Source organism: Penicillium robsamsonii (genome assembly GCF_028829455.1).
Source record: "Penicillium robsamsonii strain IBT 29466 chromosome Unknown utg000005l_segment0_segment0, whole genome shotgun sequence".
Taxonomy (NCBI): Eukaryota; Fungi; Ascomycota; class Eurotiomycetes; order Eurotiales; family Aspergillaceae; genus Penicillium; species Penicillium robsamsonii.
In genome coordinates, this window is record NW_026643223.1 from 2,554,530 (window position 1) to 2,568,940 (window position 14,411).

At 48.2% G+C, this 14,411-nt stretch overlaps 5 protein-coding genes across 5 annotated transcripts; 2 read left to right on the plus strand and 3 right to left on the minus strand.

Moving 5' to 3' along the window:
- Positions 1–499: 499 nt before the first annotated feature.
- On the minus strand, positions 500–3,865 carry N7447_009009 (uncharacterized protein; the record flags this gene model as incomplete). The annotated part of the gene is made up of 6 exons (XM_057233271.1): positions 500–1,916; positions 2,165–2,438; positions 2,522–2,997; positions 3,047–3,094; positions 3,151–3,561; positions 3,615–3,865. 6 exons carry the CDS (start codon positions 3,863–3,865, stop codon positions 500–502), a joined length of 2,877 nt encoding a protein of 958 aa, XP_057082813.1.
- Positions 3,866–4,458: 593 nt separating this feature from the next.
- On the minus strand, positions 4,459–5,668 carry N7447_009010 (glycoside hydrolase family 12 protein; the record flags this gene model as incomplete). The annotated part of the gene is made up of 4 exons (XM_057233272.1): positions 4,459–4,702; positions 4,763–5,178; positions 5,245–5,303; positions 5,371–5,668. The coding sequence occupies 4 exons, from the start codon at positions 5,666–5,668 to the stop codon at positions 4,459–4,461; spliced, it is 1,017 nt and encodes a 338-aa protein (XP_057082814.1).
- Positions 5,669–6,481: 813 nt separating this feature from the next.
- N7447_009011 (glycosyltransferase family 2 protein) lies at positions 6,482–8,892 on the plus strand (the record flags this gene model as incomplete). The annotated part of the gene is made up of 3 exons (XM_057233273.1): positions 6,482–6,769; positions 6,855–7,574; positions 7,639–8,892. 3 exons carry the CDS (start codon positions 6,482–6,484, stop codon positions 8,890–8,892), a joined length of 2,262 nt encoding a protein of 753 aa, XP_057082815.1.
- A 668-nt stretch (positions 8,893–9,560) lies between these two features.
- N7447_009012 (uncharacterized protein) lies at positions 9,561–10,502 on the minus strand (the record flags this gene model as incomplete). The annotated part of the gene is made up of 1 exon (XM_057233274.1): positions 9,561–10,502. One exon carries the CDS (start codon positions 10,500–10,502, stop codon positions 9,561–9,563), a length of 942 nt encoding a protein of 313 aa, XP_057082816.1.
- Positions 10,503–12,974: 2,472 nt separating this feature from the next.
- Positions 12,975–14,162, plus strand: N7447_009013 (RHO alpha subunit C-terminal catalytic domain-containing protein; the record flags this gene model as incomplete). The annotated part of the gene is made up of 2 exons (XM_057233275.1): positions 12,975–13,636; positions 13,697–14,162. 2 exons carry the CDS (start codon positions 12,975–12,977, stop codon positions 14,160–14,162), a joined length of 1,128 nt encoding a protein of 375 aa, XP_057082817.1.
- Positions 14,163–14,411: the final 249 nt, after the last annotated feature.

Here is a 14,411-nt window from a genome sequence, read left to right on the forward strand (position 1 = left end):
TAGTGCGGTTAAGCCCGACGGCTCGTATACGAACCCCGGTATAACGCCAATACATATCGAGCATCCATACCCTGGTCTCTAATGCATGATATTGGTGGATTTTTTGGCCCCAAACTTAATTTAAACTTCCCAAATGGTCTAAAGTGCCGGTCAACTAGATCGATTCTTAAATGTACGACATAGGATGTGTTTGGATATACTAGGTCTCAATATCTCTATACTAGCTTGGCCTAAAAACTGATCCCGATGTAGTAATGAGTCAAGTGTTACGGAAATGCTTGTAGTTCAAATAAAAACAGCCGATCGGCTGGGGCCCATTTCCCAGTTTTGTCTGGGAAATGGTTCTATACATTTTTTTCTATACATAATGCTCGGCGTTGAGTGGGAGCAGGTGGGGGGGTATCTTGTCTATCTATTAAAATAAAAACGTGAGTTCCCGGGTTGAATCCGGAGAACCAAGAAGATCGAAGAATCAAATGACTCAATTCGAGTGACGAGCTTAGGCTGTTGATTCGCCCGCTGTCTTGGGTGCGACTTCCTCCGCGGTGACCTGCACCTCGTGGCTGTGTTCCAACTCAGATAGAACAATCCACGTGGGGAAGAAGGCAAGAATCGTGATTCCAAAGTTGAGACCGATGCTGACGAAGTGGTTGGCATTACCTTCGGTTTGCATCGCCCATGCAATGGTTTGTCCCAGAGCCTCGAATCCGCGAAGAATTCCGCAGTGGTAGGACAAAGATGAGATGTCGGTGCTGTACTGGCCAACCAGCCAGTAAAGGAATTGCTGGAAGGCTTGGCCACTGAAGGTCCAGAAGAAGATCAGGGCGTACGCCTTGTTGAAGCCGCTTGTGAACCAGTCGAACATTGGGGGCTCGGGTGCATCGTAGAACTGCTTCTGCAGGATGGTAGCCCAAATCCACGTGCCGATGATCAGGGCGACGATGGTGCAGAATGCGATCCTGGCGCGGGTTTTGATGAAGATGGATTGGCGATCAAGCAAAGTCGCCATGATGAACGAGGACGCGATTCCGGCAAAGTTGGTGAGGAACGAGGAGAATGCGCGAGACCGAACGGTGAAGTAGGAGGTCAGCCATGTGCTCTGGAAGCCGTTGTAGAAGTAACTGATGAAGAATGCTGGAAGGAGGAGGAGGACACGGCGAGTGAAGATCAGAGAAAAGGCAGCCTTGAATTCCTTGGCCCAAGTCTCCTTCTTATCCACAACCACGAGAGAGTGGTCCTTGCGCTGCACCTTCTCGGCAGGACTGAGTAGGAGTGCAATCGGCAGACCGAGACACATGATGACAATGAAGACGATATAAGTTGCAGCGCTGACTGTTCCCTTCTGGGAAGTCGATGCATTCAGTCCCAGACTGATTGCACCGCCGATAATCGGACCGGAAGATTTGGCGGTCTGCCAGACAGCAATGTAGAAAGCGCGATCCTTGGGGCTAGGATAACCAATAATAATAGCAGCCTCGGCAGCCCAGAAAAATCCAGCTGAGATACCGCACAGTGCGGAGCCGAAGAGCAAGAACCATGTCGTGGGATGGTAGTTGTTAGTATACAGACCGGCACCGTAGATCGGGTAACCGATCGCACCAAGAATCAGACCGTATCGAAGACCAATACGGTTGTTGATTGCACCAGCGGCGATACAAACAACTGCAAATAATCCGTAGACCAGGGCGTTCGCTGCGGAGACAGCGTAGGGCTCAGCTGCACCACCTGCTCCGAGGTTGTTCAGTGCATCCCACATTCCAGGGGCAGTGAATGAGACACCACTAGCAACGGCAATTTGGAATGGGATAGAGCGGTACCAAGACGACCGAGAGCGGATAGTTGGAGAGACATCGTGGGTATCGATCTCAGAAGTAACTTCTGACTCAATTGGAGGGGCCATGGTAAATGTATGCCCTCTTTGAGAGTGCCGTATATGCAACAAAACAATAGAAAGAATGAACAGGGATGTGAAGAAGATATATCGATAGAAAAAATTAAATTCAAGGTGGATCCCCCCAATGTCGTGATTGATGCCAAGGAATTACAAAGACGGCAAAGCTTTGTTCTAACCACGTTTTGCCCTTCGGTGCTTGGCCGAATTACTAAAATGGCTTTGTGTGGGTTCTAGGCCGGACCTTTTTTTTTTATATATTCCAATACTCACACAGTAGAACATAATTCTTTTCGCTCTTTTCGCGCATCCCGATGCACGAGAAAGGCAATCAAGCCAACACTCAAGAATTGTGCGATAGTAGTGACCAGATTCGAGATGAATCCCGCTCGAAAGCTCGGGGCAGAAATAGCTGGATATTGAAAAATTTGGGTCCACGCTGCCATGGCCTGACCGATCGCGTTCATGCTTGCCGTAACTATAGCACGTTCCTCGGCATCCTTGGCCATGGTGATCGTTGCCCAACTCATCGTGAGCGGACTAATTGCTGTGACATGAGTCAACATCGCCAATGCTTTTTAATATGGGGAATGACAAATAAGAACCAGAGAGCTTTCAGAATCCACATACCGCCCTCGAATCCGGTGATGATAAACCCCACCAGTCGGCCCGTTTCACCAACATTATTATAGACAAGCAAAATAACACCGACCAGGACGGGAATGCTGGTCACCACGGAAGGAATCCAGAAATTTCGCAGGCGATCCGCGGTTACGCCCGCTACTAGCGCGGCTACGACAGACAGGGCCGTTGCGATTGTCGGCAAAGTATTCACCCGTGAGACAGAGTAGATATCTGGCTTAGCCTTGAGATATAGGCTAAAGGGCGTCGAGTACGGTGTGAAGTTTTGGTCCATTAAGGTCCAATGCACGACAAAGACATACCAATGCCATCGGCCGAAGACTCGCTTGAAGATGGCCCGGGAGACTTTTAGTTCGCTTGGCGCTGTTAGACCTTTTAGGCGAATGTTGGCAATATCGTGCTCGGTCGCTGTTAGGAACCGTGGTTTAGAGCGGTGAGGAACGTCGGGGAAAATGATATATCCGCTGGTCTGTGTTAGATGAACAGATGAACCGCTTCGGGGATATGACTTACACAATGCAAATAGGAATTGTGATAATAGTGCAAATAATGAACAACCATCTGCCAACGGGTCAGTGCCAAGAACACCCAAAGCCTTCGTAATAAGAGTCAAATACCTCCACCCAGGCAATCCATGTCTCCCCTCTAAATTTGTATAAGCAGCAGCCTGCAGATAGCCCGCAAACATAGTCCCAAGTGGCGAAGCAACAAAGAAGAGCGCAACCCGACGCGTCACCTCGCCGGGCTTATACCACGACCCGATGACATAAATGACGCCGGTGAAGGAGCAAGACTCACAGACCCCGATGAAGAACCGCATTGCGTATATTGTATTCAGGTTCTGCGCCCAAGCGCAGCCAAATGTGAAGAGTCCCCATCCAACTTCCAGGGTCGGTAGCGCGATGTTGATCCGGGTGCGCGTTAGCCAGTAGCAGGCTGGTATCATGGAGGTGCAATACGCAGCCCAGAATATCGCTGTTATGTAGTTCAACTCGTTGCTGTGCAGATTGAGGTCTTCTTTCATGCCTCTATGATAGGTTGTTAGTAACCGGTTGTCTGCTAGACTGGAGGCATTGCATACGATACATAGGCATTGGTGATCGCCTGCTGATCAAGGTATTTGGTGAAGAATGAAAGACAGCCAAAGACTAGGATCATGATATCCAGTTTGAGGACCAGCTTCTTCTCTGGGTGTGACATGTCTTTTGGATACCATTTGGTATACGTAAGGAATCGGAGCCATAATCCACCTTGCGGTCCTGGATTGGAATGGACTTCATGACCGGATGCTTCATGGGTCATCTTATTACCAATTGAGTGTACTCTCTCCATTTTTGAGTACTTGAGTCACTTGAAGCTCGTACGCGATGGATAGCTGGATGCGATAATCCAGGGCTGACTCAGTGTCTATATGACAGTGATCATCCATTTGTTGGGGGTATTCTCTTATTTTTCTCCCTTTTCTCGCATGTTGTCATTATTAGCTAGGTGAAAGTCTCGATAATGGAAGATGCGATGATTATCACGCCTGATGGTGTCATCTGTGCATCCCTGCACCTGCTGCTTCATATTGCGGAGTAATTGCGAATCCCGGAGACTGGCCGAGTCTGACATGGGTGGGTTCTCATTACTGATAGCTGACCTCGGGACATAAACACCTGCCCATCTTAAACGGTGAGATAAATAAGTTTAAAGAGAAATTTGGAAGAGTCTGATTATTCGTCCTTGATTTCAGGGGTTGAATCCTTGGCAAATAATTAACAAGGGCCGGAGTAGCCGGGGTTGAGTATCGAAGATAAGAAAATAGAGATCAAATGTTAGAACTGGCATGGATGATATTTAACGCTTGTTGTGTATCGACGTGAAGGAAAAAAGAACCGCAAAATAAATGCTCATAATCATACAATGTACACACCTCTTCATCCTCAACTCTTGATGTCGATCTTGTACTGCTCGGCCCAGAATGTGACATTGTTGTCCACAGAGTAGACTTCTGTTCCGAAACTGAGACTGCCAAGGTAGTCATTCTTATTTGGGTAGTCATCTCCTTCCAAGTTGTACAGATCGGTGATGAGAGGATAAATGTCTCCAGTGAACCGCTCAACGATCAGTTCCGGGACCCAGGACAAAACCTTCTGTCCGTTGTCATTTTCACCGGTGTAAAGCGTGCTGATGAGCAGGTTAGCGTATACTGGGATATGTCAGGTACAAGTTCAACTTCCAACTCACAATGTTGTTCCTCCCAAGGTCTTGTTTTGTCCCGGATTCCCCCAACCATGGGGCTGGGCCTCTATGTTTGACATCCAGAACCAAACCATGACCTCGAATTTCGCTTCAGATGCATTTTTGGCTTTGTCGGCATCGGCATCCAAGAACATATCAATGGCGACGTTCGTGGCAAGGTGTTCTTTCTCCAACGCGTCTATATCCGTTGATGCGGCGGTCTCATCACCCACTCCGTATGTCCAATGCAGGTCAATATTTAACTCTGAGACCTTGTCCATCTCCTTTGGCAAGACGTCGTCGACACGGATATTAGGGTATCCGTGGACGGGCATAGTCTGAGGACCATGGTCAAATTGCCAGGTGATAGAGAACTCGGGGGCGGTTTGGGCGGGATAAGTCTGGTTGACAAACGTCGTGACCTAAGTTAGGATGCCGCGTTAGTAGGCCCCCCAATAAAAGTGCAGATGGGTGTGTTCAATGCGTACATTCATGCAGAGTCCATTTCCTGTCGAGTCTGATTTCACACCCCATTGATTGGGATTCACTGCAGTCTCGGTCAGTCGTCTTTCAAGGATCAACAGCGCCTGTGCTGGTAGTTCGAGGGTACTCACGGGTGTATTGTTCGGTTTTCGACGGTGGGGTGATTCCCCAAGACAAATCGCAGTATTGGGTATGTTGCACGCCGTTGTCCGTGACAGTGGGATGACCGCCACCGCCGCCGCCAGTACTGTCGCTGCCGCCGCCGCCGCCGTTCCCGGAGTTGATGCCATCGTCATTGTCCCCGGTGAATAAAGGTTTCTGACCCGTAGCGGCTCGATGGGCATCAAGGCCCATGAGAGCTCCAACACTTCCCCCAACGGGGATGGCTATAAGGATCGCATTGACCAGCAATCCTACTCCGAAGACCATGACCAAAAGAGTATAAAATGAAGACACAAGCAAGTTAGAATAAAATCAGCAACTCGAAAGTCAGGCCTTGGAAAGGACAAAGGGAAGAAAGGAGCAAGTCAGCGAATAGCAAAGGCGAAATTCTCGCTATCACACCCCGTAAGATGTGCAGGCGAGATGCATCGGGGTTAGTGTATTTTAACGGCGATCAGGAACTAAGCGTTTGACCACACAAGTCTTGATGATAAGAAAAGGCCCCAAGTGGAGTCCCTTTTCAAGGTTAGCGTGGTAATGGTGCGCTCATCTATGTAATTCACCTATAGGGATCAGGTACAGATCAGGTACCTGAAAACTTTCATTTGATTGTATTTTATGATTGGATCGATTAGGTGGCAATTTGGGAAAATTAAATTAGAAATCTGGTAATATTACTGAAATATACAAGAAAAAGAAAAACAAAGAAAAAAGGTACTGGTAGGACCTGGATGCAACCAGAAAATTACTGGAAAGTCAGACACATTGCGTAAGAAACCACGGTTTGAAGTGAAACATTACGTTGAAAAATTCATAAATAAATCTATTTTTGCTCGCTCGGTCCCAATGCGGCGATACAGCTCGGCCCTTGGCATGCACTAGCCTCAGGGCTTAACCATCGGGTTCTGTAGAGATCGCTGGTACCGTATTCTATTACTAGGAAATGTAACCTCAAGTGCTTTTTCTCTTCCATCTATCCTTCCATTCCAGCTCTTTGGGCTGATCACACTCGTTTTCAACAGATCCCACATTCCTAAGCTCATTTTGACTTTACCTAATCTATAACGTTTCTATCTCGAAATGGATAGACGTTATGGTCATGAGGACCAGGACGAAAAGGTAGAGCTGAGTACCTATCGAGGCAACCATTCAAACAACAGCTTCGAACATCCAGAGCCTTTCACCTCCTCAGTCATCTCTTCACGACCTCTTACGCCAGTCAGACCGGGTCATTTCCCTACCGACGAGTACGGCCAACCGGTTTGGCTTCAACCCACCGCTCGGATGTCGGGTCATTCCGATTCCTTTCACAACTCATCATGGAACCCCCAGACGCCATATGATTCACGGTCGGCGTCGCCAACTCTAGTTAGTACAACGTTTCCTTTCTCTTTAGTCCCTTTGTTCTCGGTATAGATCACAGCCTAACGAGTCTTTTTTCTCTTTCGTACAGTACCAAAACCATGGAGTGCAAGAAAGTCACCAGAGTCTTGCTCCCCTAGTGAGCTCACCTGCCTCTCCAGGATTTGAAAAGGATTGGGTCAAATCTGGATCGATTGCTCGCATCCATGACCGCGATGATGCGGAAACATGGAAAGGGTGGAAGAGATGGGTGTTTGCCCTGGTACCAGTTCTCACATTTGCCAACACCGGAATCTACTTGTTCTACCTTGGTCTGCGAATTGCCTGCATTATTATGGCTCAAAACGTTGCTGGGGTCTCATATGCTGGAGCTTGGGTCTTTGTGGCCATCGAAATTACTGTTGCGATCCCCTCCCTCATGCACAACTGCTGGACTATGATGGCTTTGAAGAAGAGAGGCCGCCCCAAGCTGAGATTGACCGGTAATGAATGTCCTACAGTGGATGTGTTTGTTACTTGCTGTGGAGAGGAGGATGAAGTTGTTCTCGATACCGTCCGTGGCGCCTGTGACCAGGACTACCCCCGCGATATGATGAGGGTTATTATATTGGACGACGGCAGGTCCCCCACCCTCGAGGCTGCCTGCAATCAACTCGCCGTGAATCATCCCAACGTCATTTACATGGCTCGTGAAAAGATCCCTGGGAAGCCCCACCACTTCAAGGCGGGTAACCTGAACTACGGCCTGGAGCAAGTCAACCTTTTGCCTGGAGGTGCCGGCCAGTTCATGGCCGCCCTGGATGCCGATATGGTAAATTACAAACACCCAGCCTACATTGTAATCGCAACTTGGTGTACTAACTGATAATCTGCAGATTCCTGAACAAGACTGGCTTCGTGCCATCGTGCCCCACTTGCTGGTGGATCCCAAAATGGCCCTTGCATGTCCGCCGCAACTTTTCTACAACACCCCTGCATCTGACCCGCTTGCCCAGAGTTTGGATTTCTTCGTGCATGTTATCGAGCCGATCAAGGATGCACTCGGTGTGGCCTGGTGCACTGGATCTGGTTATGTCGTTCGACGCGAGGCTCTCGAAGAGATTGGCAACTTCCCGCTTGGCTCCTTGGCCGAAGACGTCGCGACCTCGACGCTCATGCTTGGCAAAGGATGGAAAACCGCATACATCCATGAGCCTCTTCAATTTGGTACCGTGCCAGAAGATTTTGGTGGACATCTTAAGCAGCGTACGCGATGGGCAATTGGAACCGTTGACACAGCTGCCAAGCTGAAATTCTGCCTCTGGGGTGACGCTGTTCGACAGATGACCGTCGCCCAACGCTTTTCTGGCTTCCTCTATGCAACTCTCAGTGTCTACACCCTCCTGCTGACCCTTTCCCTCTTCGCCATTCCGGTTATCCTCTTGTGGGGCAAACGCCTCGTCGCCTTTGCGACTGAAGAACAACTCCGCTGGCTTATTTGGGCTTGCTTTGCTGCAACCATCTCCAACCGTCTCTGTGAAATGGCCCTCTTCATCCCAGCCGGCTACCACACCGGCCAACGAGGCTCGCGCTATCAACTTTGGATGTCGCCCTACATCGCTCTCTGCATTGTGCGTGCCTTCTTGCTGCCCACCTGGCTGGGTGGTGAAGCCCAAGCCTTCAAGCCAACGGGTTCTCTGGGCTCAGCTCTGAACGAGCGCGACGCAAAGAAGTCCAAGAACATGTTCGTCCGCCTGCGCGTAATCCTGCTCAACTACATGGCCAGCTTCCATCTTGCCTTTGTCTATGTCACCCTCGTCGGAGTGATCATCTCCTCTTACCGCTGCTTCGCCCAGAACACTGGCTTCAGAGATATCATTCTCTGCCTCATCACCCACGCTTTCTGGCCCCCGCTTACCTTCCTTTTCATCTGCACTTCGCTGTGGACCCCCGTCTCCTATGCGATCGACCCACCAAGAATGCCAGAACGCGAGGAACTTCTGACGCGTGACCCCAAGACTGGCGTCGCGCATCCGACGAAGAAGAGTAAAAAGATCGCCTTCGGTGGCCAGGCCGCTTGGTTCGAGCTTGAATACACGGTTGCCACCGTAGCCACAATTTTGGTATTTATCTACTCATTTATGTTCTAATTTTCATGGTTTCCCCAGCTGCGATCTTTTGGGGAAATCTGTATAGCTAACGTGTCACATGCTTCAATTTCAATCCTTTGTTATCTTGTTATATGTATTTATCTATTTGGGTATTTGGCGTTCAGCTCTGTGACTTCGTTTCGGGTGTGTGTGCGCGTACTGCACATTTGGTCTTGATTATACATAAAATACATATGCTGATCTCCAAAAAAAAAAAAAAAAAAAAAGTGACTTGTCGTTGAGGCTGTGTACATATGCACCTGTATGTACCGGGTTTTAGGCCGTGGGTGCCAATTTTCCGATCGGCGTGCCGCCGCTTTATGAGGGCGCTCAGGGTCCTGCTCACTGAGTAGCTCACAGCATATGTATGCTTAGTAATGCCAAAATAATGCTCAGGTTGTGCTCGGTGAGTGCAAAGACTTGCTCACTTGTCGGCGCAAGAACACCTGCATACCCGGAGGATTTATTAATCCTGTATGTTGTCATTTATGCTATGTAATCATGGCTCTAGGTACGTAACTAACTATAACTATTTAACATATACTAAGCCCTAACATCCGTTCGGGATCACACTTAACGGAACAGCAGCGTGCCTATTTAGCTCTTCTCTTTTAGGAAGGTTAACAATAACGCCTCGTGTGGCGGATGTAAGAAGGAATTATCCAAACTTATGCCATAACTGTAGTTGATAATCTGCACGTCATTTGAAACACAAAAGGAAGGTCGCTCACCCTAAGAAGAGAAATCGGGTCGATTTCTCCTTTAGCAATGACCTCTTTGAAATCGTATTGAAGCTCATCTATCATGGCTTTCATCTTATATGGCACGAGGCTGGGATGGGGAAACTGGTGTAAGCCGACACTGACTTCATCCGAACGATAGACCCCACTGTACTCTCCCCAGGGAGTTCCTTCAGCATTAACTTTGTGCGTAAGAATTTTGTGCGTTTGCAGAATTATCTCTTCTGTGAGATCTTTGTCGTTGAGGCAAAGTTGGGTGATAATATACGAGGCAGCCTTCGCATGTTGGATGATTTCGCGGCGACTTTGTATGACTGCTAGAACATTTGCTGGCAGGTCGGCGCGTAGGAGACTTTTCTTTAATTCGACGAACTCCTCCTCAGTTTCTCCGACGTCCTCTGGTACCTCTTCTCCGCGAAAAACTGCTAGACAAAGCTTGAATGTGAGTTGGAAACCACCCCCGGCACGTTCGATCCTATTCGACCCGTAAACCATGGTTATAAGGCACTTTAGAATATGGTTCTCGAACTCGGTCTCTTGGATAGGAGTAGGTCTCTTCTGCAGAATGGCTGAAAGTTCATCGCTGAGGGAAGTGATTTCCGGGAAAGTGGTTTCAGGATCGAACTCATTCGAACCAATTTTGTAATCATAGGCCTCGTCCATTGAAATCGTAAATTGGGGTTGAACACCACGGATACTGCGAGGGCAGACAGTGCCGTTGCCAATGCGGAAAGTTGACTGCATGCATTGGGACAGCGACTTGGCAATGTTGAAGCGAGGAGAGGGTGCGGGAGGATTGCTTTTTATCTCGAGACGTTGGAAAACATCGGTGAGACTCTTGCGTTTGGATTTCTTGGTTGGAGAAGGCATTTACAAAACGTCAAAGTGATCAGAGAAAGAAGTGAAGGTTGTAAATCTAGTATATGAGAAAAGTAGAGGCAATATGGAAGGTAGAAGAACGCAGTGGGGATTGGACTGAGAAATGATAAAGAATTTGTAGCTCGAGTACTTAAAAACTTTTACCGGGGCGCCTGATGTATAGGCAAGCAAACAGTTCGATGGATTGAGGTTGCACAATAGGCTTAGTACCCTCAAGGAACCCCAAACAGGACTAGTAGGTAGTCAACCATACCCAAACCCTGTTTTCCCCAGGTTCTTTGTGTGATTGTCGTTATAGACGGTTTCATTATCTCACACATTCATTCGCATAATGGCAGATACGGCCTTAGCTCTACATCATATGATAGAAACGGAAGTTTGGGGAGTAAATATATAAGAGTGAACATATCCGTATCCTCTTCGAATGTCCCATGGTTTATCATCATCCAATCTATTTCATCCACCTTTGCTAGGGTGTCATTGACAATGGTAAGAAACAAAGACCACCTTGGTTGCATCAATCTGTTGACACCGGATGTTGTTTAAAAGGCCTATAAGAAATGCAGTGATGGCGAATCGGTCAGTCTGAGCTGGCCTATTAGCTCTATCTATACTCCTGGCTTCAAACGGCCTTGGAGCACAAATTTCTGAACTTCTGCACTAGTCCCTACGATAAAAAGTGTAAAGGAAAAGTGCTATGGAGGCGGAACCAGGATCTTGATGTACATTTAACTTTGTCTCGAGCTTCTTTGAGGGCTACCAAGGATCGACCCTGTGATCATCCTGACAACTACAAGTGTCCGGAACAGGACTCGGAGGATAGCTAGATACCTCATCGTGACGAGTGCGATCCAGGGATAAAGAGGTAACTAGTATCTCTTTACAATATATTAGTATAGACTAATTAGGATAGGGCTAGCGCGGTGTATTTTATTAAGGTGAGCTACTGACTTAGCTACTCGCCAACTTCCAACTTTGCTTAAGTGACGCTCCCTGAGCAAGCCCTTGAGCTTATGTGATAATTAGGTCGTGCTCACCTTGGAAGTCAGAGCGCTTAACTAGCTCACGCTTAAGTTCGTCCGGCTTATATAATGATCATCCAATGCATAAGTTAACTAACTAGGGACGTGCTCAGTTTTAGTGATCAAAAAGCGGCGAGGAGTGAGCACTAAAATGGAAATGGAAAGTCATGTCCTGCGGCCTAAGATCCGGTCTAGACGTACATAAATAGTCGGTGATGCATGTCGATCTCGGCAAATCACTTGGTCTAAGCGCTTGAAGTTCGAACCGAATGTATTTTGCAATCTCTTTTTTTTATTTATTTACCGAAATTAATTCTGCATTGAGGCCTAATACCCTTTGCCGTCCTCCCTGCTTTATTGCTTATCTAGTGCCCATTGATCGCCAATGCATCTTGACCAGTTTTATCTGACATGTTCGCTCCAGAGCTAGCTGTCTTGTCACCGCTGTTTTGATGACGTTGCTTGGCCTAGAGCTCATGCAGGGACACCACCTTGGAAAGCTTGACGTGCCCAGACCGAGATTTTCGAAGTTCAGATAACAACTTGGACGTTTCTCCGTACAGAGTATTTTGAAATACAAAACAAGGGCCTGTTACTAGCTCGGACGTTAGCGCAGTCTCACGCTTTGTTGAACCCCCCTGATCGCCAAAGTACGGATCTCTCTTCCTCGGAACATCACTTTCATTGGCAAATGAACCTTTCACTTTCTGGGTCTTTGAAAATCGAGGTTTAGTCGAGGAACCTCTGTTTTGATACTGATGTGACTAACTGGTGAACGATTTTGGTCTCCCCAGAAAAGCGCCGCTACAGCCAAGGATGACGACCCCTGCGGGTTCTCGTGATTACTGGTCTAGCGCCGGCGATGCCGGAATGAATACCATCCCTCGATTACCATTAGCTTATGTTCAATAATCCAGAAGGTCTTAGGCCGGACTCACCATAGCCCGGTTTTCCAGCCCCTTCACTTGGCAATAAACACAGCCATGTAGTTAAGGTACGTGTATTCCGTAAAGCGCCGGAGTCGGATTTACCCCCCGAACCGTCGACGGTTCGGGGCTTTATCAGCCCGTCTTGCCACACTCCAGACATCCTCTTAATGGGAGGCGTGTTTGATAGGCTTCAAGCCACTCGGTCCAGTTTGCAGCCTACCGATCACCTGATCGGTGTCCATGTATATCTCCCCCAAGAAATGGCCATCTGAATCCAATGAGCCTCCAACTATGTCATGGGACTCGGATTCGAAAGGTTGAGATCCGGGTTATACATCGGATGGATTGTTCCAAGCTCCGTGGTTCATGAGTTGGTTGTGATTGTGATGGCTATTTAGAAGAGTAGAGGCCTCCGAGTTCAGATGTAGTCAATAAAGTGCAATTATCACAGTTGAAAGCTCAGTCTCACCATTCTTAACTAAATTGCACATCTACTGGGATTTATATTCGCAATGTCATTCTTGAGGAACTACTTTGGTACCTCCGCTGTTCCAGCGAAGGATGAGAAGCCTATCCGTGCTCTGCCCGCTTCCTGGTACACATCCAAAGATATGTACGAGCTTGAACGACGGTCTATCTTCTCCCGGAAGTGGCTTCTTACTACGCACAAGCACCGAGTCCCCAACACTGGTGACTGTGTCCGCTACGACGCCGCCGGCTACGAGTTCATCGTTGCCAAAGACAACAACGGAAAGATCAACGCATTCCATAGCAATGATCTCTTCCCCGCCCATGTACACATTGACCGCAATGGTTTTGTCTGGGTGAATCTAGACGTTAGCGAGACCCCCGAAGTTGCCTGGAAAGATGACTTCGACGGTGTCGATGAGCAGCCCCGGTTCGAGCACTATAACTTCGAGGAATACGTCTTCGACCACACATGGGATATGGAGGGCGAGTTCAACTGGAAGATCCTAGCCGACAACTACAATGAGTGCTACCACTGTCGCGTCGCTCACCCCGACATCCCCACCATCGCCGACCTCAACTCCTACTATGTCCAGACCAAGGCCGGCCACATCCAACATTATGGCGCCCCACGACCCGACCAGGTCGCGAAGGGTTTCCGCATAGCGACTACCTATTTCTGGCCTAATGCCTCGTTCAATATCTCGTGAGGATATCTTTTCCCATCAGACTCAATCAAGAGCTAACATTGACCCTCCCCCCATAGTCCCAATTTCTTCTTCATGCAGCGATTCACTCCTACCAGCCCAACACAATGTGTAATGCGCTATGAAGTCTACCGCCACAAGGATGCCACCGATGAGGCCTTCAACCTTATTAGCGACATGTACAAGCGAATCATGTCCGAGGACAAGTACCTGTGTGTGAACTCGCAGAAGAATCTCAACGCTGGTGTCTTTGTCAACGGCCAGCTTCATCCAGAGATGGAGAAGGGTCCGCTCCATTTCCAGAAGACTGTGCGTGAGGTCGTCACAGAACACTATGCTAAGGAGGAGGCTGTGGGTCATCAAATCTGGCCCGCAAAGCATAGTCTTTCTGGGGACGTTGCTGTCACCAAAGATCAAGATAGCGTCGCTCTGCGTACGGGTACACACAGCTATGGTGCTGAGGTCGACACTTTCAAGGACTCTATGGGTACCGGTCTCTCCACTGTAACGGCAATCGCTGTGTAGGGCTGGTAAGTCGGGAAGGGAGAACCCCATTTGCGATATATATTTTGATATTGTGTTTTCTTTTTTTTAGCACTGTGATGACGATAATGATTGAGAAATTGGTTTGCTGTGGAATTTAGCCTTGACAGAATGGATACTTTTTATATTTTCTTCACCTCTGACCTTCAAAAGTATGGATGCTCCTGGTTAGCAAGCGTATAAATAAAAATTACAACCAACATATTATATCCTAAACCCAGCCTATTCGGC